The sequence below is a fragment of the Amblyomma americanum genome, chromosome 1 (genome assembly GCF_052857255.1).
Source record: "Amblyomma americanum isolate KBUSLIRL-KWMA chromosome 1, ASM5285725v1, whole genome shotgun sequence".
In the NCBI taxonomy this organism is placed as follows: domain Eukaryota; kingdom Metazoa; phylum Arthropoda; class Arachnida; order Ixodida; family Ixodidae; genus Amblyomma; species Amblyomma americanum.
The window spans coordinates 152107641-152131376 of record NC_135497.1 but is presented as its reverse complement, the minus strand read 5'-3'; the positions used below and the strand labels follow the sequence as shown (position 1 = coordinate 152131376).

Sequence of the window (23736 nt, the reverse complement as noted above, 5' to 3'; positions counted from 1 at the left end):
AAATCAACTTCAGGGGGTCCCCTACAATATATTCCTGGAGTAACCTTTTCAGCCCCGCATAGTTTCGTAAAATCCTGGAGTTTTTTTATGGGCTTATTCACCTTTTTTACCCCTAGGGTACCAAATAAATATATCAGGCGCATGTGCAGGTGCTAGAAAGTTAGATCATGTACTCATACATGGACGTCAAAGCCTAGTGGCTGCAATAGGCGCGAACTCAAGACATGATCGTTTACCCATGCCCGCGACGCAGAAATATTTTCATACAACAAAGAGGACTTGTTGATTAGCCTGAGCATAAATGAAGCTTAGACCACAAAGCAATTCGTACGCATAAAGATCTTTAAGCTGATTTTCTTTTTAATTCCCCAGGGGCACATCGCTCCTTGAAGTTGACCCTGAGTGTTCCGGTAAAACCTTCAAGCTTGCATCGTTGCAAGCTTCTTGGACGAACCAAACATCCTGGACCGGTGACCGCCGAGAAAATGTTGGTCTTTGTCGTGGGCACAGTACCTTCCACTGCTGGCAGATAGTGCTAACTGTTGCCAATGCGTTCACTGCACTCGTGTTGAATGCCAGCGAGCCCGGTTTTCGAATTTTCCCTCGCCTACAACTACTGCCTGTGAATTAATTAATCTGCACCTTTTTTTCATTTCTTTTTCTACTCCTACATCTCGAACTAATTATTCATGCTCTGCAACTTCTACTGCCCTAAGTCTATGCCAGGACCTTTTCAAGCAGAGAAAAAGATTCAAGGAAAAGTTTCACTGCTTCTAACAAAAGAAGAAAAAGACACCAAGCCCTGATACCCTACAGACTGAGCACATGTAAAGAATGGAAACTATATTTATTACCACTGCCAGGGTAAAGTTATTTCAGTTCAAATAAATCACCAATTATCACCGCACTAATGCAAGTAGTTAAGGAATAATGGGCGGTCATGACACGCAACTTGCACGGCGTCCTTGGCTCGAGTGGTGCACCATATTCGTCGCCGTTTTCGGCCACAACCAAAAGCACCAAGGTACGTGAAGTGGAGCCGACAACAAACAAGGGGGCCTTTTTGCAGAAACCCCATCCTTGATCGCAGTGACTTTCACGAATATAACGCTTCAAAAATAGACTGTTTGCCTGTCCGCATTTGAGGACGCCAGGGCCCGAAAGGGTTAGACAAAAAAAGCACCGGTGAGCGCTGGGAAGTTAGTGCAACAAGCAACAAATGGACAATACGGAGTGTTAGTAACACACACACACACAAAATAATAAAAGGAGCAACACACGAAGTGCAGCGGTATCCAAAGCGATGCAAAAATGAAGTGAAGACTGCGTCAATTTAACAATACCGCAGCACTGGTTTGGTGAGGCACTAAGGTGGCAGCTGTGCAGCAGGACTAAGGGAGAGAAAGGAAAACAGTACCTGAATACCCCAAAACATGGGAGGCCACACAGATACCGCGCGAGTAGTAAGCATTATAAATTACCACCGAGAAGCACACGTAGCTGGACGTGTTTGTGCATATTCAGGAAAGACACAGTAGCGCAAATGGCGAACACGGACGCAGTGCGGGAAAAGGACGAGCGCTCGTCTTGTTCCCTCACTCGCGATCGCGGAGACTCAAACCTTGCTTCGCCTGGCTATATTCGAGTGGATTTTCAGTATCTACAAAAAAAAAAGGAAAGAAAAAGCGAATTCTTCCAGCGTAGCTACACAGCCGTTAAGAACAACATCAGGAGCAGAAGTACAGCTCGACAGGAGGCGGGGCGCTCTGCGTAGTCGTCCCCTTCTAAACAGCATCGGGTTTTTACGAGCCGCGCCGGAGGAGCAGCACGGTCGAAGTGCTCCTCAGCAAGAAAGTGGAATTGGGGCAAATTCCATTAAATTTGTACGGCGCCGTACGAATGAGATTAACGCTAAAGCCGACGAACACTTGATGCGTGTGTGTGTGTGTGTTTTTTTTCTCGATGACAACGGCCCCAGCAGCGGGACCAGGCAGCCCCTTCCACACAGCCACCGCGAGCGGCGAAAAGGGCGGACGCCGTTGGCTCCCGCCAATTCTCCGAAATCAACGGGAAAAACAACGAAGCGACACAAGGAGATAAAGAGGCACACGTGCAGGAGGGGGGGGGGGGGGAAGGGGGGGGGGGGGGGGAAGCGGCCCCAAGGAGACTGCTTTCGAAATATCGACAAACTCAACTCGCTACACACACCGGAAATGTCCCGAGACACGCCGTAGACACGCGCCGAAATTCAGTATACTGCACAGCTCGCAGGAGGGCTAAAATTACTCGGCCGGCGCTCTTTCTGCTGCCCAGGCCGCCCCACTTCGCTCTACTTAGGCCGGCGATACCGACCGATCCGCTTGGGCGACGACGCGACAGCGCGGAGGGAAAAAGCCCGCGCTGGGACAGCGAGCAAACAAGGCGGAGTGAGTGCGTCCTGTTGTGCCACCGCGCGCTCGCCCCGGCAACGTCAAAAGTGCTCGCACAACTTCGCCCCGACAGCCAGGCGCTGCTCCCGGCAGAGAGAGGACAAAGCAGCAGCGGGACGGCGAGTCGAGGATTAAACGAAAAAAAAATATACCCTACGCCGATAAAAAGAAACACGACTTCGGGGCGCCCGACGCTTGCTGGAGACGCAAACTTTGTTCTCACCGGGTTTTATTTTTTGCGTATCCTCCGTACGCTGTCGAGAGGAAATGTTTCCTTTCGGCACCCGTGAACAGTGTATATCAGCCCTCTCAGTGCTTCCATAAACCGATGTCTTAGACCAAAAGACAAATAAAAAAAAAACTAAAACATTCGCCACATAGAATGTGCAATGAAACTGTTGCAAAGTTTTCGAACGCTCCGTCGGCGGCGGGTCCCGGTGACGTGTGCAACTAGGAAAGCGCTCAAGACGCCATCGCAGCGGACTTGTGAGCGAGAGCACGATCCGAGAGCCGGGAAGCGATAGCGCGCTTCCGAGCTCTTCCGAGAACACGGGCCAAACTTCCGCCACTCGGTGGGCGGCGAATGCACGGTCAACGCTCGCGAAGCTGAACTTTCAGGCTGCGCTTTCGAGGCCACAGCGCGCACATAGCAACTTGACGACTGGCCATTCGGCGCCACTCCACACGACTTGTGACGCGCCACGCGAACAGGGGAGTGCAGGGAACACGAGAGACCTCTGCGCGTGTGCTCCCTGCCCCGGATCGTGTGGTCGCTCGCGTCCCCGCAGGGGCTGCCGCGCCCGATGGTGGAGACCCTCGCACGTGCCGTAGGAGAGCACGAAGAAAGACAGCGAATGAGCACGGGGGCGCGAATAGACTGGAAAAGGCGTCCAGTCACCATCTTCAAAAGGAAAAACGCCACTCACTGGTTCCTCGGACAGGTCCGTTCGAATTGGGTCCGCCTCGCCAGATTCCAATTCTGGCGCAAGTCGCGCAATTAGGCTTTGAATATTTATCAGGCAATTAAGAATCCGATATCGGCTGCGACCGCAACCGCGACAACATCAAGAGAACAGTGGGGCCCTGCGCAAGGGGTCGCGAATTGATTTTGCGGAACCGCCCGCAGGCAGACGGCGGCACCACGGCTCTCCTCTTGGCCGCAATGAAAAGACCCTCGATCGAAGGCGCGCTTGAGGCCGCAATCTGCCGCTTCCGTCAGCCCCGGCAATCCTCGATAAGCTGAACAGAACCGACGAGACGCCGCCACCGCGCTCCTTCAATCAGCGGAAGCTCCCAGGTGGGGACAGCGTGCGACGACAGAAGGCGCTAGAGAGTTCATCCAGCCGGCCCACATCGCTTCAATTATTCAACCCCTGCCCCTCCACACTATGTCCCTATAGCCTACTCGCACCTCCAAGTGCATCCTTCACCATTGCCTCGACTACCTGCAAGAAACAAGTGCTTCTATCCTCAACAAACGCTTTCCATCACCACAGCCCGCCTTCCCGGACGATCCACAACAGCACCAACGACAGCGAAGACACTATATAGTCCTGCCCACCTCAAACTTGGAGTGCTTTCGCAAAAAAGTGCTGCGGAAGGCTGCGCGCTATCCGCCGCGGTGGCTCAGTGGTTAAGGCGGTCGACTACTGATCCGGAGTTCCCGGATTCGAACCCGACCGCGGCGGCTGCCTTTGTATGGAGGCAAAACGCTAAGGCGCCCGTGTGCTGTGCGATGTCAGTGCACGTTAAAGATCCCCAGGTGGTCGAAATTATTCCGGAGCCCTCCACTACGGCACCTCCTTCTTCCCTTCTTCTTTCACTCCCTCCCTTATCCCTTCCCTTACGGCGCGGTTCAGGTGTCCAACGATATATGAGACAGATACTGCGCCATTTCCTTTCCCCAAAACCAATTATTATTATTATTATTATTATTATTATTATTATTATTATTATTATTATTATTATTATTATTATTATTATTATTATTATTATTATTATTATTATTATTAGGCTGCGCGCTCGAGACCACTGCAACATTTCTCTGCGCGCGCAAAAGGGCACGTCGTTCGCAGTGCCAACAATAAGGTGAACATGAGCAACGAAGAACAATGCACAACAAATTACAGTGCAGCTTATTCTGACACACGTGGGGGATGCCCATGCAAGAAATGAAGTTGTTCAATGATAAAAGAAGGAAAGAGAGGAATGCGGTCCGCACCGTGACAACCCGACTTCCACGCAGCAAGTTCGCGCTGCTGGCGCACGTACGATTATTTCCCTTTAAGCAAATCAATTATTAAAGGTAACGAAAAAAACTGCCAATGCCAGGGGTTAAAGTTCAAAGTCCGCAACCGACGTATGGAGTGCTATGAGGAACATCGCAGTGGAGGCCTCCGGATTAATTTATAGCACCTGAAGTTGTCTATCGTGCTCTGGCATATCGCACAGCACACGGAACTTTTTGAACTTCGCCACCTTCATGGAGATGCAGCCGTCGCAGCCGGGAATTGGCGGCCGAACGCCAAAGCCGCTGAACCACCCCTGCGGGTATTAACGCCAACGAATCACGGCAGTTACAGATCATCCAGTAAAAGAAAAGAAAACGACGTCGTTAAAGAATACTGACGTCATATCTCAAACGCAAAAAAACTACTAATATTTTCGAAATCACTTCTTCGCTCAAAAAGGGTAGCCCACAAGATGCCCCACGGTGTTGGGCATGCACGACGCTGCGCTGCTCAGCGACTAAGTTCGAAACAGCTTGGGACAGCAAACAACAGGCGTCCACCGTTTTAAGGCGCCACTGGCCATTTCCGTGGAAACAGACAAAAAATATGTCTCGTAAATGTACTACAGAGGCCTAAAGAAAGCTATTTTTAACTTGTTTTGCAATGGGAAACCTTCATTGCCTATTTGCTTAAGCGCCTTGGTGGACGCAGATTTCTGAGAAGGGCGAGTATCATACAACAGCTATATTTACTCGATTCCACAGTGTTCTCACAAGCAACCCTGTTGACAACTGGCTGACTCGAGTTATAGCAAAGGCGTGGCGGTCCTTGAGCTAATGAGTATCCGCGAACAGAACCATTAAAATATAACTGCTAATTATTCTGTCCATACTTGCTACGTGGGAGGGCGAGAAACGGTTGTTCCGTCGAGCAAGCCAATCCTTCACTCCGAAAACAACTCAAGTGCCTTTGGGAGATTTACAGCATACGGCAAAGGTTTGGATTGGTTCATACGGGTTTAACGTCCCAAAGCGACTCAGGCTATGAGGGACGCCATAGTGGAGGGCTCCGGAAATTTCGACCACCTGGGGTTCTTTAACGTGCACTGACATCGCACAGTGAGCGCACGGGCCTCTAGAATCTCCCCTCCATCGAAAGGCGACCGCCGAGGCCGGGATCGAAGCCGCGTCTTCCGGGTCAGCAGCCGAGCGCCGTAACCATGCACTCAGCCACCGCGGCGGCCTAGGATAAGGCAAAGGGTCTTACGGTTTGCAACGAGTATTACGGTCAGGCGTGGCTTCCTGTGCCGACAGAGTGGATACGAGCGGAGGTTTATATTCAATCGGCACTTACTCTGGCAAAACTGGCAGAACTGTCTCGCAGAACGCACTTCTTCACTCCCGAGCTAAAAGAGGGCTGAAGCGCGTTGGTTAATTCTTTCTCTTTTCCTTCAGACTGAACGTGCTGGACGGTTCCCGATATGGTAAAAAATCATTTTTGGGCCCCCTTTCCTGCCCTGCAATGAATATTTTTTCTTTTGTAAAATAAAAGCAGTTGAGGAAATACTGCTACAAAGACGCTTCTACAAAAAAAAATTAAGGGGCTAAAGTGCGGTGAGGCGAAAGCCTCAGTCCGCGCGGTGTTGCTGCTTGTGTCACTGATGTGCGGTTAAAATGTTAAGTACACAATTGTTTGTGAATCTTAAATGCTGGAGACACTGGATGGCGTGTGGGAGGCATCCGTCCGATTCGACGCCTAGACAAGGAGAACTACATACGCGTTGGCAGGAAGTAGCGTAGTCGTTAGCACGCTCGGCTGCGGAACGTAAGGATGGTGGTTCGAATCCCATCGTGCACAAAGATTTTAAGAGCGTTAGCTTTTACTCATCACGTTTCGACATTTTGGTTGGGTCTGCTACCACACAGATCACAGCGCCATCTGTGGCAGCAACTAGAAAACAACAGCACATCTCACATTGACATTTGTAGCGTCATCTACAATAGCGTTGTAGAAACAACACCTGCCGCGTGCCAATGATGACGTCACGGTCCAATATAGTGGATAGAGGTGGAACTATGTGAGTATGACGTCAGGGGACAAAATGGCGGCATAGTTTGTTTTTTTATTCTAAGATGGCGGCCATTAAAATTTTCGGCAATCCATCCCATTTTAAAGGGGACGCTCTTATGTTCCATCCATCCATCCGTAATACGCCGTCCCCCTCGGGAGCTCCTCTCAGATGCGCTCGTTTCGCCGATACGTTCACTACCACAGTGTGTTTGAAGAACACGGGTGATCCCAAACCGTCGACATCTTATGCCGTGGCCGAAGATCTGGGAAATAAGTCCAAGAGATCAGACATACTCGGATACTTCCGAGAACGCCGGGCGGCCGAAACCTCCCTTTAATCTTTCACATCAATTCTAGTAAACCAAACATCTAACGCTCGTTACTTCAACGTCTTCCAGACGGTTGCGGCCTTTTTTTCTTATCGGGTTGCTGGATGTAACGGACGCCGGACAGATCCATGGCCGCGAGTATGAGCCATTAAATGCTTTCGCGTTAAAAAGTAGTAAAGCGCAAACCCACGTACACATTGGTTGGCACAGCTAGATGCTCAGTGGCGAGAAGCATAACGTTGAGTTCTGCCAAGGCACGTTGCATACATTTGCGGGCATGCACAAAGTGCGGTGGTGGAAGGTTACTGCTCGTCGTTAATCACCACTGGAATTCATCGAACGGGCAGTGCGCTGATTTTACAATCAAGTAAAAGTTTTTCCAAAGCTGCACTTGACGCCAAAAATCTAAAATAAAATGGCCAAATTAGACTTCAAGGCGAAGCCCATTCACGCGCCTTTAAGTTCACAATTTTGTGAAATATTATTTGCCAAGTAGGCCACACAACGTAAAGTACACCACAGTCACAATATGAATGTTTCTTGACCCGTACGCGGCAAAGAAACCAGGGTTGGGGATAGCACGTTCTCATAAAATGTTGTGATTGCAATGCAACCGGTGTTGAGTTCAGAAAATTAAGCTGACACCATCTAGGGAAGGGCTTCCACAAAGGTCACCGAGGAGTGTGCGTCTGCAGTGCACCGGACAGGGATATTCCGAAACGTGGTAACGCGGCGGCATGCCGTTTAGCACAAGCTCCAGCTACGCTACATAGCGGCGGCGGCCAGGAGGGTAGACTGTGGGCCAAATTAGCGGCCGAAAGTGGTGCAGCGAGACCAAACTCAGCCGCATGCGCGCACTCACCGAAACGAAGAGCAGAGACCTCAGGGCAGACCACGTGGCGGCGAGAAAGCAGGACCCCGCAGAATATGGCTGCCAGCGAAGGGGCTCATCTTGGATGCGCTCAGCTCACCCGGCACGGCCCCTGCGAGAAACCGCCGGGCGTTCACTCTGCTGCACTGCACAGCCGTGGGCGCGCCCGGATGGCGCACGGCTGGCCGGCGCCAACCGGCGAAATTCGTCGCAAACACGGCGAGATTGCGCACTTGCGAACTGCAAACGGGCGACCACGCAGCGCCGGGAAGAACGCAAACGTTTACGAGGCACGCGAATAGAAGCTTGGCCGCAAACAAGACGCGATGCCAAAGGCTACACGGCAAGTTACGTCGCCGGTATGGGGTTGCTTTCACAGCCCCGTGATGCGAAAAGGCGATGGACTGGAGAGTAAGCAAACGAGCACTGTACGCCTGCATTCGCTACATCGCGTACACTTACTGCCATGTGCCTAACTCATCTAGTAAGAATATGCGTACGGCACAGGATGTACAGACTTTGTCAAAAGTTTGTAGCCCACAGTGAGCACGGCCGGAGCCAGAGCGCTGTTATCTGCGGCACTTGCGGGTACGGAAGCTGCGCCTGGCGAGGGGCAATTGTCCCTCTCGCTTCAGTGAGACCTGTGAAACAAAACGAGAGCGGGGGGAGAGGCGGGAGACGCCTCTTCGCCCGGTGCAACCTTGGTACCGGTAGAGTATAAGCTCTAGTACAGGCGACTTTTGACGAATACTGTACATCCCATGCAGTACGCGTATTCTTACTACGAGAGTTACGTGCAGGTAGTGAGAATACGCTACACAATGAATGCCTGAGAAAGTCTATGCGTACTAAAAGCGCAAAATAGGCGTCGTCGACAGGGCCATGAGTAATTATTATATTTCTTCGATTTAAAGCAAAAAAAAAAAGTGGTAGAAGTTCAACCGAGTACACGTGCGAAAACAGGGGGCACTTAAGCTGCGCGTTAAGAGCTTTATACCCCTGTCACACGGGCACTTGTAAGGCCTTAGAAATTAAGGTCCTTTGCCCCAAAGGCGCGTGACGCGCATCTACACGGCAAAGCGTCGAGACCTTTGCGATAAAGTTCCGTAGCAACAAAGGCGGCCGTCAGCGGCCTTAAAGTTGCTTAAAGGAGCAACCCAGACGGCAGCGCCAGCTAGCGAGCTCAAAGAATAAACAATTGACGCAATTTTTAGTTTTGAAACCGTAAAAAAATATCTAATTTATCTTATTCAATGGTTAATTTTGCGTTACAGTGCACTTAACCGTAGAGGAGGCTATGACTAAAGACATCCACACTGCTAAGAAAGGACTTGAACGCTTTTCAGCAGCCGCATCGACACACACGTGCTTGCGCAGCTCGCTTTGCTGTTTTTTCTTCGTTTGCTCTTTGTTGAGTGCGTGTTTTGAGTTTGCTTGTGTGCACAAAGACACAAGCAACAAAGCACGCTTCTCGAACACAACGAGGAGCCGAACGGAAAAGTGCGCCTACCGTGGTCGGACCGAGATCGATGAAAAAAAAAAAGAAACTTTGTTTCAAAATATCCGTTTCTCACCGTCAGAACGCTCGTTAATTATCGTGATAGCTACTTTTTCCAACATAAACGAATGCACTCTTAGCTGAAGTGCTACCGTCTGCTTTAATTTCATAATGTTACTAGCGCTGCTTCACACACAGCGGTGACTTTTGGCATTCACGGAGGCCGCGTTCTAGCTCCTTTGGATTTGCCGTGTAGCAGCGTCGCTGCTCCTTTTCGGTTTTCCTCCTTTAGTGCAATAAGACAACTTTACGGCAAAGGCCGAGAAGAAGTCCCGTGTGACAGGGGTATTATACCCGTCACACGGGCACTCTAAAGGCAGTTTGAACTAATGCTCCTTTACACTCGCAAAGGAGCACTACTTCAAGGGAGTTCGTCCGTGCTACACGGTCGCGGAACGACCTTCGTAAGAAGTAGTTAGCACCCTCATCGGCGAAAAGCATTATTAAAATTCCAAACCTCACTGCACATGTAAATACAGAAATGTCACATTTTTTTTTGGTAACTTAGTTTTATAACCGTATTATGTTAAAGCAACGCAATTTTAACTGTAATAATGACATGATTTTCCAAGTACAGAGCATAACATCACAGTGCTCTGCCACACTGAGCGCAACTCGCTCAGTCTGGCTCAGGCACAGCTTCGTTCTTCGGTTGTTCCCCTTGGTTCTTTTGCCCCTGCGATCGTTGTTTTTGTGGTTACGTTTTTCTGGTGTGCCATGTGTTCGGCGGTCTCCATCAAAATGAGTGACGATCCACGCGACGACCAGAGAAAATTTGAAATTCCGCTTGCAATGTGTGTGGTTTTGTCGTCGTCCGTGGACCTTGCGCTATCAAGGCGAAATGTGCGTGAAATAAGGCGGCGTCTCTTGGCGAATAACGCCTTGCTTATAGCACTGGCTATATGCAAGGCGTTGGTTTTATCGGTTTGGCACTGCCAGACGCCGCAGGCTCACCGCCACTCATTTTGTCGACACACACACACACACACACACACACACACACACACACACACACACACACACACACACACACACACACACACACACACACACACACACACACACACACACACACACACACACACACACACACACACACACACACACACACACACACACACACACACACACACACACACACACACACACACACACACACACACACACACAAAACAAGCACGAAACTGTATTTAAAAAACGAGCAGTGCAGTCTCGCCGTGCGATAATCGTGGGCGAGCAGTGGCGACCTGAGTCTAGTGGCAACAGCACCGCAGATGTGACGAGCTGCTCTCCGTCGCTACTCGCTACAAACAACAAACAACATGGCCGACATGGCGGCATATTTACCGTGACGCTCGTATATCTGGAACGAGAGTATAGCGTGGTGATATTGCCACAAAACAAATGATCTTATATTTTAAAACACCACTTATCTTATGAAGTGAATTTATAAAATGAAAATTGAACGTTTCTTTTCTCAATTTATTTATGCTGTTAACTCGCTGGGAGAGAGAGTACTCCCTTGAAGCCTCGAAGGACGAACTCGAGCTGCCTTGCTTCGAAGCTCCTTTGAGCTAGGTGTCCTTTGGCGCGTCCGTGTGGCAGCGCACGTTCGTCCTTAGAGTAATGGAGCATTAGTTCAAAGTACCTTTACAGTGTCCGTGTGACAGGGGTATAAGTGAGGTAATGTCTATATATGTAGAATTGGTCATTCTCTACTTAACATTCATAGATCACTGGGAGTCATCACACCACTGTCCTGCTATGGCAGGTGCTGCCGCCGGCGGGACTTGTGCGACCCACGTTGCTCTCGCCGAGCAACCTCTCGCTACCAATCATTAATATAACTGCAACCTGTCTCCCATTGGCTGCAGCTGGCGCGACGCTCCAACGAACTATACCGAGATTACCTGAGTAAGCTCGGGTTAGTTCGGAGCACAAGACAAGATTCTTGCTCGGGGTTGGTGTACGTCTGGAATAGTGCTTTCGCACTAAAACATGCCCCAGAAGACGCCCGATCCTTTAATGATATTTCTTCGATCCCACACTAGATCCCACACTACCGCATCGGCTGCCATTATGGCCAATCCACATGCTACCACTACGAAAAAGGTGCAGTAATAAACCCCACCACAATAAGGCACATCATACACTGAGATACGCGCACTGCGAATCTACAAGCGCATGCTTATGTGACGTTGACAAACAGACGACTCGCTTTCCATCAGCTGCTTGATACTCCACATGCAAGGCAGGCCTTCTTCGCGCGGCACTATATCTTCCGGCCGCACAAAATTGCCAAGGCGAACAAGGGCGCTTCAAAACGTTCCTGGTATCAACATGCGAGCTGTGAAGCGTGTCTCGGCACTGGTACAAATAAGAACGCGCACAGACCTCGCGTGCAGATCAGCACGAGAGAGAACACTCAAAGCCGGGCATCCACCAAACAATCGCCACATTAAAACGCCAGAAAACGAGAAGAAAAAGGCGGCCAAGGGAAAACGCGACAGTGTCCCAGCGCAGCAGACCAGAGGAACTGTCCGGAAAGCTGTTCATCGCAGACGTGTAATTGGAGATGACGCGCCGCGCAATCAGAGCCGCATAGGCAGCGGGCCGTACAGTCCGAGCATCCCGAAACGCAGCAACGGTGCGCAGAAACAAGGGGGAAACTACTGGAAAGAGCACGGGCCAGAAACAGTAACGAGGAGGCAAACGCTGCAGCGGCAGGAGGGACGCCCCCTCTTCCGCGCCGGGGAGGACAAACTCCTGGCGGCCCGTAATTAATGCGCGGCTGGCAATCAGCGGAGGAAGGCGGCCGGTCGGCGCGCCGACAAAAGGGACGCCCGCATCGGGTGACAACCGAGCGCGGAAATGCGCGGCCAGGTGCCGGGGCGGCGCAGCGAGCGCTTTTACGCGGCCGCTCGCAAAAAGCGGGATGGGCGCGGAGCTGTGCAATGCTGCGCCGCCTGCGCGTGCGGGCGCGTCGATCCTACCGTCGAATAGTTGCCAGAGGCGTGCACCACGCTAGCCAACCACGGCGGAAGTTATGAGGGCGCCTGAAGAGCAAGCGACGCACCGGCCTGCTTTTCTTCCTCCCACCAGGGTTGTAATTCAGTAATACACATGCTACGTACGAGAACTATTCCCTGGGCTGAGGCACGCCGCAAGTGGAGGATTTCGATACGATTTTGTCCACATGCGGTTCTTCAAACCACACCGAAACACGGGCGTTTATTCATTCATTATTTTTTTTTGGTTGGCCCCGAAGAGATCGACGCCGAGCACGTTAAGCAGTAGAAACGACCACTAACTGTAGTTCTCTGCCCACTACCTGAGCAGAACTTGCAAAATCGGAATTAACTGGCGCCTATAAATAAAGGAAATTGGCGTTACAAAACGTCGCGACCAGCACCTTTGCGAAAAAGCCAGCCACAGCAGTGCGAATGAAGGAGTAGCAGCTAACGACCGCGCGAACGCAGAAGCTTTTGGCAGCATAGCGAAATGGACGAGTCGCATATTGCGTGCTGAGCACAAAAACAGCGCGAAGGACTAGACACCAAGCAGCGCACGTCTGCCTTTCGAGCTGTGTTTTGTATTCAGCACGCGTGAACTTTGAATGGGAAACTATAGATGCGCAGACGATCACAGACACCCCCTTAAGACGCGAGCGAAACCGAGCTACGAGAAATTGCAGCATTTCTTCCAAGAATCGAGCGTTTCTGTTCTGCCCTTAAACAGGCGATCAGTATTGTTTTTTTTTTTTCCTGCAGCGAGCGTCGCGCGTTTCACTTTGCCGCAGTCGCGGTTGCCGAGGCGCCAGCACGATGCATCTCGGCTACACGCCACTGCACTGTAGTGACAGCAGAAGTCGCAGTAACAAACGACCCCCGTGGTCAGCCTATACTGCCCGCTTATGACTTCAGAAGTCTGTTCAACGGCTCTTTATGTGTACCTGTGTTCCTATGCTTTCTTTCCTTTCTAGCATCCACTGCAATCACAACAAAAGCGAGAGACAGAGAGAGAGAGGGAGAGAAAGAAAGAAAGAAAGAAGGAAGGAAGGAAGGAAGGAAGGAAGGAAGGAAGGAAGGAAGGAAGGAAGGAAGGAAGGAAGGAAGGAAGGAAGGAAGGAAGGAACGAACGAAAGAAGGAAGGAAAGAAGGAAGGAAAGAAAGAAGGAAGGAAATAAAAAGGAAGGAAAGAAAGAAGGAAAGAAAGAAAAAGGAAAGAAAGAAAGAATGGAAGGAAAAGAAAGGAAAGGAAGAAAAAAGGTAAGAATGAAAGAAAAAAGGAAACAAAGAAAGCAACAAAGAAAGAAAGAAAGAAAGAAAGAAAGAAAGAAAGAAAGAAAGAAAGAAAGAAAGAAAGAAAGAAAGAAAGAAAGAAAGAAAGAAAGAAAGAAAGAAAGAAACTAAGTCGGGACTCTTCCGCAACCGTTTTCAGAAACGTGAAATAGCGCTACGCCAAGCGACTGGCACATACTAAAAAAGACCACTGACGCTCCACTGATTGCCGGGGTCATTAGGCAGAAGACACAAAAATAAACTCCCCTGGACGAGTGGGCTTTTGTTAACGAAGGCCCTGTACTGCGTGCTTCCACCCGGCTAGTCAGAGCTATTGGAGCGCGACCACGAGGGACCGCGCAGGGCACGAACAATGGCTGCCGGTGCAGCGGCTACACACCCGCGAGCACCCGCAATCAAAAATGGCCACCGCTGAAAACGGGGGAACAAAAAAAAAGTTAACGTGCCCGGAACAGCCACGAGATAACTTAGTCTCTAAAAAGCAAGGAAGAACCCTCCAATGAAAGCACTGTACCATCTCAAGGCAATCCATTTTTAATCAGACACGCTCAATATTACTAACAAGTATTCTGTTTCTCTTTTACATTAAACACTGAAATGTCGATGCCCTACGCATTTCGCACAGCACAAGGGACATTTCTGCGGAAAATCATCCCTTTAACACGCGGCGATGAGTCAGAACAGTTACTGCTGGCTCACACTAGCGCGCTGCATGCCTGCGAGGCGGTGCGTCGCAAACAGACAAACATTCATCCAATATCAATAAACGCAAGCCACTACTGCACCGGCACAAGCCCAAGCGTACCCCATCTCTGCACATGCACTTTCCAAACGGGGAGGAAATTCACGGCCATCGCTGTGGTCAGAGTGAAGCACTCGGGTAGGGCATTAAACAAGCTATACGCCAGGTTATCGGTTATCGGAAAGACTGCGTGCGCAAACCATGCACATGAAAGTGCTTCACGACACTCTCGCGCAATGCCACCTGTTCTCCAGACTCGGAATAGCGGAAGCAGTGCGCACAGGCGCACCATGGGCATGCAAAAATGAGCCATTCGTTACCGCTGCGTTTTGTGTTGTCTGTAGCGTGTCAAGTACACTGCATTAAACTCCGAGCAACGAGCGTCATCCGGACATCTTTCGCTCAAAACAGCCGTTTCTAGCATATTGGAGGAGTACTATAGGAAGACGTATACCGGATTACCGGACGCCAGTTGTCCACGCGCAGAGGCCCCGCCTGACACCACCCACGTCACTGCGCGTGCGCAGCCGTCCTCGGATAAGCCGGTATACGCCTCTGCTAATGCGTCTCCGGTATGCTAAAAACATCTAATCCCGCACTGACCACGCACGGTGTTGGGTGATACCACGGGGTGGCCAAGTGATATGATCCCACTGAGTCACCTGGCCGCAGCCTCTGCCAAATTCACACCTGTACGTGTGCTAACCCCCGCACGAGGGCCATTATCTCAATTACAAACCTATCAAAAACGCAAAGCTAACAAAGTCAAGTGCGGAGCTTGGTTTCGAGCGTTCGTCGAAAAGCTCTAGACGGCATCCGCGGTCACAATACCGGGCGATTTTTTTTTTTTTGATCGCACAGTTTTCTATTTAAAACAGTGAGATACGGCGGTGCGGTCTGTACAGGTGAATTGTACAGCCATGGACAAACATTTTCGGGATGCGGATTCAAGGGGAAAAAAAAATTATGCGCTGCCGCGGCAGTCAAGCCAGCTGGTATATCTCCAGAGGATAGAGCATGCATGGGCTCTAGTGTTTCAATGCTTTTCACTGAACTGGGCTGCACGGCCACGTAGAAATTTTTTCGCGAAACAGCAAACTTTCGTCCACGACTGGTTTGGTTTATGGATTACGGGGGTTTAACGTCCCAAAGCGACTCAGGCTATGAGGGACGCCGTAGTGAAGGGCTCCGGAAATTTCGATTACCTGGGGTTCTTTAACGTGCACTGACATCGCACAGTACACGGGCCTCTAGAATTTCGCCTCCATCGAAATTCGACCGCCGCGGCCGGGATCGAGCCCGCATCTTTCGGGCCAGCAGCCGAGCGCCATAACCACTCAGCCACCGCGGCGGCTTATTTCGTCCACGACTGTACAGCACGGCGGACATTATGTACATGATAGACCTCAATTAAAAAACGATTAGTTAACTGATCATCAATTAAGCAACTTTTTTTAATTGTAAATTTACAATCTGAATTTGTTTTAGGACGCAAGATTATATTGCAATACTGAAGGCCATCAGCATCGAAGGTGAGCTCAGTTTCTAAATTTTTCTGAATCGGAACTGTGGTTCGAAATGCCAAAGATGAAGAATGCGTCCTTGAATGCTTGTTAAGTTGGCTTTCCCGCGTTGCACATTGATGACGTGGCACCGCTGGCGTAGCTAATGCAGCAGTTATACAGACGCAGACGACGTTGACGTGATTTCGGCGACGATACCACGCGCAGCGACGCCAGTTGGTAAATGCGCAATGCGGGAAAGCAAATTCAACGAGCTTTTTAAAAGCACATTCCACCCCCCCCCTCCCCCCCGAAGCTCTAAATAAGTTACAATAAGGAGAACCCTCCTCCGCCCCTTGTTCTGATCTAAGGCCTCTAAGTGAGTAGCAAACCATGCTGCTTGGTTACGTTTGCCAAATGCCGGCCTTGCTGTGCAATCCACATGCACAGACCGCAGCGACGTATCTCTCATGGTTTCTAAAATCAGATGTGTAAATGTAAAAAAAAAAATACACAGAATGTACTGCATTAGAATCAGTCCGAAAGCACGGATTTATGCGAAGTAGAAGACGACGATGAGCGGGCAGTGTCGCGGGACGGAGCGCTCGCGCTAGGCGAACAGACAACGCGACAACGGATTATTTCGCTCGGGATTGGTACCCATCGGATTAGTGCTTTGCTTACGCACTAAGAAAAATTGCCAGGTATATTTCGTGCGCTGAGTGCACGGTCTATATCTCCAGCAGCAAAGGACGGCGCAATCGTTTCGCGAACGTTATGAGCTGGGTTACTGACACCATAGAACTCTCCATCCAGCAGATCAATCACGAAGGGGTGAATACAGTGCGTGTGCCACGAAATGGAAGGGAATTCAGCAATAATTTATGCGACCACCATCTGCCGAGATACCATCTTGCACAAGTATTATTCGGCCGGGCCGACAGCCGCTGCAACGGCAGCCACAGTGACCATGCTTGCGAGGTTTTAAAGTACCGAGGCGACTGTGGTAGAAGCACAGGACACAAAAGCCTGCAGAAAGCAGAGAAATTTCAGGGGCTGCTGACCTCACTTTAAGCGCACAATTTAAGGGTGAGGTGGGGCTTGGCGATCAGACATAAACCTTAGTTTTGAGAATGAAACCAAATGGCTTAATAAATGTGCGCTGACGTTAAGATGAGCACGAAAACCGTATATCGAAAACAAAGACGTTTTAATGCGTTCCGTTGCTCTGTGAACAATGAGACGGGGTTTGTACCAGCTCCGTCCCCCCTTGTCTCGGGGCAGCAGCTTTCACCTCGCCGGTTAGGTAGACGGTAACAGTTCAACTTTTTGAACCGTTTAGTTTCCGCCTTTTCTCGACCGTTACCGCCCTTACCAATCAATAACTTATCTCTGTCTCTCACCTTTACTTTCTACGAACTAACGACATTTTGGCAGTGTTTTATTTTAGCCTTACAGCTTGAAGAGCTTCAGCTCTTGATCCGCGTACATGTGAAGGGTGGGGTGGGGGGGGCGGGGGTGTAACTTCATTGTTTTCTTGTCGCGCACAGTAACGGCAAATATCGCGCCGAGTTGTAAAAGCATTCGTCTCGAGCGTTTCGTACACCAGCGCCAAGTTCCGAAAACTAAACCGCTTCCATGAAGTTGTAAAAAGAAAAAAAACGTGAGGAGAGAGGTGCTCTTAAATTCTTCTCAAAAGGTTTCGTTAATACAGCAGCTCCTTTTTCATCTAATAAACTTTTTGTAAATCTCCCATTTCCCTCTGCAAGTTTACTCTCGCCACCTTATTATTCACTTGAAAACCCATTTACTCGAAAACCCCCACGTTGTCTCCTTCCCCTCTCATAACCCACACAGAGAGAGCAGAGGTGCCTGCAACAGCTTTCTCAGCGCTTCGCTTTTACGCTGACCTTAAATGTTATTCACAGTTCCTTGCACTCTGCTTCCTGCACTGCCGTCACATCACTGGCATAAAACGGCGTTTGCCAACACAAGTCCCGACACCACTGCGACAGTCCTCCTGTCAGCAGCTTTCATCGTACTCATGTGGCCAGAAAATATGGGACTGCTAAACGATCACTTTAACATCCTCCATTTTTCTTGCAGCTCCGAAAGGAAGTGACTGCCAAATAGCGTGTGAACGCAAACGCTACGAAATAATACCCGTACCTCAGCATTACGACAATGTCAGATAATCAACAGCGTCGTTCTCTTGTTTGTGACAGAAACATACAACAGCGCCCCTCGCACTGGAACCAACAGGAAAAAAACGCCGAAAAATTGACTGCGCACGGCAGCGCTTGGACATATTTCAAATGACGGACAGTGAAGATGAGATTACAAAGCCTGACGGCTGAGGCTATTCGAAACTGGCAAGGAAAATGAACACAGACTGAAAGAAACGCAAGACATGGCCAATGTATATGCACCCATCTAGCCGTGCAGAGGCGCCAGTAAAGGTGTGGAAATTGCAGGTATGACATATATTTCGCAAATATTTACTCAAACGTGTCACAATTTTTTCCCCGAAAAAAAAAAACAAAATAAAATCAGTACTGATGTGACGAATTCAGTTTTTGCAAAGGTCTCGCCTGTCAGCCCTCGCAGCAAGCTCTATATACGGTATTGACTTAATTCCGCCAAAAAGGCTCGCCAGCACCACTGGCCCGAAAATACGGCGAGGAAAAGGGGGCCGTGGCTTCACATACGAAGGCACTGCTGCAACAGCGCGCAGCCAAAAATGGTATGCGCATGCCGAATTGAAAACGCGTTAATTTTCATTCAGACAATGAAACGCTGTTCGTCAATGAGGAAAAATGACGCAGGACGACAGCGGGAAGACGCCGCGCACACGTTTTCGTGTTCGGCTGGCGATTGTGATTAGCATAGCCGAAGACAGCTGTGCGCGCTGAATATACGCAGGCTCCGTTTTCCATGCACGTGCTGCAGATATTTTATTCTGGCCTTCCACATACAGCATTCCTATCGCACGCCGCTTTCCAGGTGTTGAATTACATGTACTTTAAGTGCGTGCACACGTCTCAAGAGGCGAGGGCGGAACTGATGTGGTATGTGCGCGCGCGTGCTACGTGTGTGTCCCCGTGAAACTGATGCTGCGCGCGTGAGCGTTTCCCGGTGGCACTGATTGATGATGATGTGCCGAGTTTTATGGCATATAAGCAAATGAAGCTATCACGCGCCAAACACGAGGTTGAAAGTTTGTTCATTATTTTACCCTAATTTTTTTTCCCAATCTATACTCTACCAAGACACTTGCTTCTTTCAAGAAATTAAAAACACAGGACATACAAATCAGACCAGGTTCACCTAAGAGCAATGTTGAGTGGAATGGTATGTGGTCACTGTAAAACACAGCAAAGTGTTTTTTCTTCAGTGTTTCCCTTTTCCTGCACGAAGCTAATACGTAGTTTACCGCTAGCTCATCTCCGCACGACTCACTAGGGGTTTATCTTATTTTGTCAGTATGAAGTTATGCATAAGGTGAGTGTGCCCTATACGAAGACCGCAGAGAATCACTTCCTTGAAACGTTCCTGGTGTGTTCAAGACCTCCACTGACCTAAAACTAGCTTTACCAAGTAGTTTGTTATTTACATCCTTGTCCCGAGCAGACTGCCATTTCTTTCTTAATTTAGAATGCACTAAGTTCATACAATCTTTAAAGGGCATATTTACTTTTCTTATTTGCTTTCAATGAGCTTCAGCACCGCTGAAGTCTGCTCTCTCGTTGCATTTTATCCCGACATGACTCGGGACCCAGCAGAGTTATGTTTTGTCCTTATAAGCTCTGGCTGTTATGTTATATGTGTGATGTCACCTGAGTGATTTTGTTTCCAGAGTGAGGAGCTGTCAGTACGCTCAGGGAGTCGCAGTTTGTAAATAAGACTCCCAGTTAAACTTTCCTCTGCCCTCCTACCGAAGGGAGCGGCGGTTAGCTGTACGAAGAGTACTTCAGGTCTTCGTCCGGCGACACGTTGCCGGTTGGGGCAGCAGTTCCAACTTCTCAAAGCAAAACTTATTTATTAAAGACGGGACCAAAATACAAGGCAGTGATGACAAGGCAGTTTAAAGAAAAGGCAGTTTAAGGAAAGGCTGTTTAAAAAAGGCTGTTAAAAACGGCCGAGCTTGAGACTCGGCGCGCTCGTCCAAAATCGTTGTTTCCCACGGGTTTTAAACCCTTCGATACTTGGGCGGAGCTTTACCAAACCAGCTCTCGCCCAATCTGAACCAATAGCCATGCAATGTACAAGTGGGCGGAGCCCAGTGGACCCCGCTCCTCCTGGAACGTGCAGGGCGCGTGACTCCGCGTACGCAGCTCGCTGCATGCACATTCCATCGATTGCCACACATCGGATTGACAGCTAAGGAATGTCTTCCGCGGGACATGATCGCTCCTGGTAGCAGGTGCGGGGGGGGGGGGAAGGGCATTGTCCCCGTGGGCTGTCGCGAGCCCAGTGGAATGTGCAGCTCTCACCCTAAGCGGGCGTCACGCCTCGACGTACATTCCTCGATTCCCCCTCGGGCATGATCGCTCCTGGTAACAGGTGCGGGGGGGGGGGGGGGGGTCCCATCGGCCCTGTGGGCTTCCACTTAACACCTCCCCACCAAGAATGTTGGGGGGACACTTGCTGTACACACAACATACCGAAGCCCAGAATAGCACAAAGGATGCGGCCTTCAACAAAATATGGAACGCGCTAATGCACAATGGACCCGGTCCTCAACTGGGCGCTGTACCAACAAATAAAAAAAAAACCTTCTGCGTCCTACTAACAATTGGAAGAAGAAAAAACATGCTAGGGAAGATACCTTCAGGCATGCAGACGCAAGCACAATTCTTAGTTACACATTTCAGTTACAGGACGACAAGCACAAATCAGACACTCTGGTAAAATCATAAGAAAAATCATACGTGCAACAACATTGCCATGAATTCGGGTTAAAGAAAACATACCACAGTTTTCATGAAGTTCGATGTACATCACAACATAATCCCGACGAGGGCAAGACACATAATAACACGGTGCTCTTCGTCACACACGGATGAACTGTCACAACGAGAACAGTTCACACAGGACACAATTTGCACACTGGCATGAGCGAATTCTTCGCGTTCCCCCACTCTCACTCACTGCCTCATCGTGTGCTCGAGCCACAAGGAATTTTTATGTCTATCGCAACCTGGCAGTGGCAGAGTGGGTTAAGGCTATGTGTTCATTATGCATTTGTCGCTATCCACCAGGATCGAACCCGTTGCCCGGTGGCATCAAAGTGAACAATACGTTCTGCAGCGTGCAGCATTCTCGCATTCGTCCTGCTCTCCGGTTGTGTCTCTCGTCTTCCTCGAAGGAGACGCCGACCGTCTGCGCATATGGGGTGCAAGCCTCCGCGAAAGGCTTTAACTGCTCGTGTCTAGAGAGCCTCTTAGAACGTGGCATGGCCAGCTCAATGAATTCGTCATCAGAGACCTCTATGTTTGCGATTCGCATGTCGCCCAGACCTGCAAGGAGATCGCAGCATAGGTCACGCTTCGCTTCTATCAGCGGTAGTGTAACTTCACTCCTTCCAGAACATGGGGTGAATCCCCCGTCGTCACTGCTCTGATTCCCCTCATCTAGAGCCAAGCTTATTGCGGCTTTGAACGAGTCTGAGTTTTCCGGCTCCGAACAACCTCGCCTACCCATCTGTGGTGCTGGCTTCTTCGACGCCGCTGTGAGTGCGGCGCATGCTGGTTGAACGCACATGCCGCTTTCACATTTCTCTGCCTGGCATGCTGGCGCTTCAGTGAACAACAACAGGTCATTCGGGGCAATCGGGCCGACCGAGCAGTTCATGTCGTTGCGCTCATCAGTGCCATTAGCACCGCCAATAACTTGCTCGGCTGCCTCGCAACACTCGACCTGCAGGGTCTGATCACTGTTCGAATTTTGAACAGACATGTCCGTGGAACTCGCCTCCACCTTGGGAATAAAGGACTGCTGGTCTGTGTCAACATTCTTGGTCGACTCGACAACTCGCGGCTCCTCAGCGCTAACGACAGCTGCATCGTTTGCAAGAACCTGGGATTCCTGCTGTCTGTTTTCAATAGGAGCCGACTGAATTCCTCCGCAGTGATCCTCGTTATTTCCCACCTCGACCAGCGTTTCAACAGCGTCATTCGCGCTAATCGAGTATGGCTTTGCCCGTGCAGTCTTCGGCAGTACACGCGCCGCTCTCCGTGAGCGTTCCTCCTCCTCAATTCTCTCCCTCTCCTGCCGGAGCTTCTCTTCGGCTACCGCCAACTGGCGCTTGAGTTCTCGAATAATAGCGTCGCCTCGCTCCTTTTCTCTGGCTCGCTCAGCCTCAGACATTTCTGCGCGCTGAGCGCCATACTCGTACTCATATTCAAACCCATAGCCACAGCCACTTCGCCAACTAAATGTAGCCATTGTGCCTTGCGTAATCTAACCTTACGGCTCAAGCACTCCCGAGGCAAGTAAAGTGAGAATGGGGAAACTCACTCCGTTGTCGGGCTGTCAGTCATGGCACTTGCTTCGTGGCAGCAGCAGGTCACGTCCTGAGGCGCAGAAGGGTGGCCGGAATCTGTAGCTCGCAGCAGGCCCTTCACGTCCTCCCGGCCTTCAAAGTCCCCAGCCGCCGGTGCCGCAGAAGTCGCCTGCCGCAGGCGCTCCGTCGGTCCGCTTCCTCGCTGTCAGCGCTGACGTGGAGCCTTGACTCCGAGGCCTCGCGCAAGGGTATCGCCTCACTTGGACCTTGGTCCCCGGGGCTTATCACCAAGATTTTGTGCCCGTCAACCTTCAGGAAAGTACTGCCTCCAACCGCTCTGCAGGAAGCCGCTCAGACGATCCTGGTCACGGCACCACTTTCCTCTGCCCTCCTACCGATGGGAACGGCGGTTAGCAGTACGAAGAGTAATTCAGGTCTTCGTCCGGCGACACGTTGCCGGTTGGGGCAGCAGTTCCAACTTCTCAAAGCAAAACTTATTTATTAAAGACGGGACCAAAATACAAGGCAGTGATGACAAGGCAGTTTAAAGAAAAGGCAGTTTAAGGAAAGGCTGTTTAAAAAAGGCTGTTAAAAACGGCCGAGCTTGAGACTCGGCGCGCTCGTCCAAAATCGTTGTTTCCCACGGGTTTTAAACCCTTCGATACTTGGGCGGAGCTTTACCAAACCAGCTCTCGCCCAATCTGAACCAATAGCCATGCAATGTACAAGTGGGCGGAGCCCAGTGGACCCCGCTCCTCCTGGAACGTGCAGGGCGCGTGACTCCGCGTACGCAGCTCGCTGCATGCACATTCCATCGATTGCCACACATCGGATTGACAGCTAAGGAATGTCTTCCGCGGGACATGATCGCTCCTGGTAGCAGGTGCGGGGGGGGGGGGAAGGGCATTGTCCCCGTGGGCTGTCGCGAGCCCAGTGGAATGTGCAGCTCTCACCCTAAGCGGGCGTCACGCCTCGACGTACATTCCTCGATTCCCCCTCGGGCATGATCGCTCCTGGTAACAGGTGCGGGGGGGGGGGGGGGGGGGGGGGGTCCCATCGGCCCTGTGGGCTTCCACTTAACACTCCCTTTGCGAGGTTCCCGTTTACGATTTTTTGTAAGGCCACACAGACGACGTAACATTCGGCATTCGGAAGATGGATGAGCGCTAAGGGAGCATTACTGTTTCCTCCCAGTTAC

The 23736-nt window shown here is 50.4% G+C and overlaps 1 protein-coding gene across 1 annotated transcript in view; it reads right to left on the bottom strand.

Moving 5' to 3' along the window:
- Window positions 1-22402, bottom strand: part of MYPT-75D (Myosin phosphatase targeting subunit 75D) — an 86324-nt gene extending 63922 nt beyond the window's left edge. The window contains exons 1-2 of the mRNA XM_077647930.1: window positions 21733-22402; window positions 7922-8005 (exon numbers count right to left, since the gene is read on the bottom strand). Coding sequence (XP_077504056.1) covers window positions 7922-8005; window positions 21733-22402 — 754 coding nt within the window. The remainder of the gene's footprint in view (window positions 1-7921; window positions 8006-21732) is intronic.
- Between the last annotated feature and the right edge of the window lie 1334 nt (window positions 22403-23736).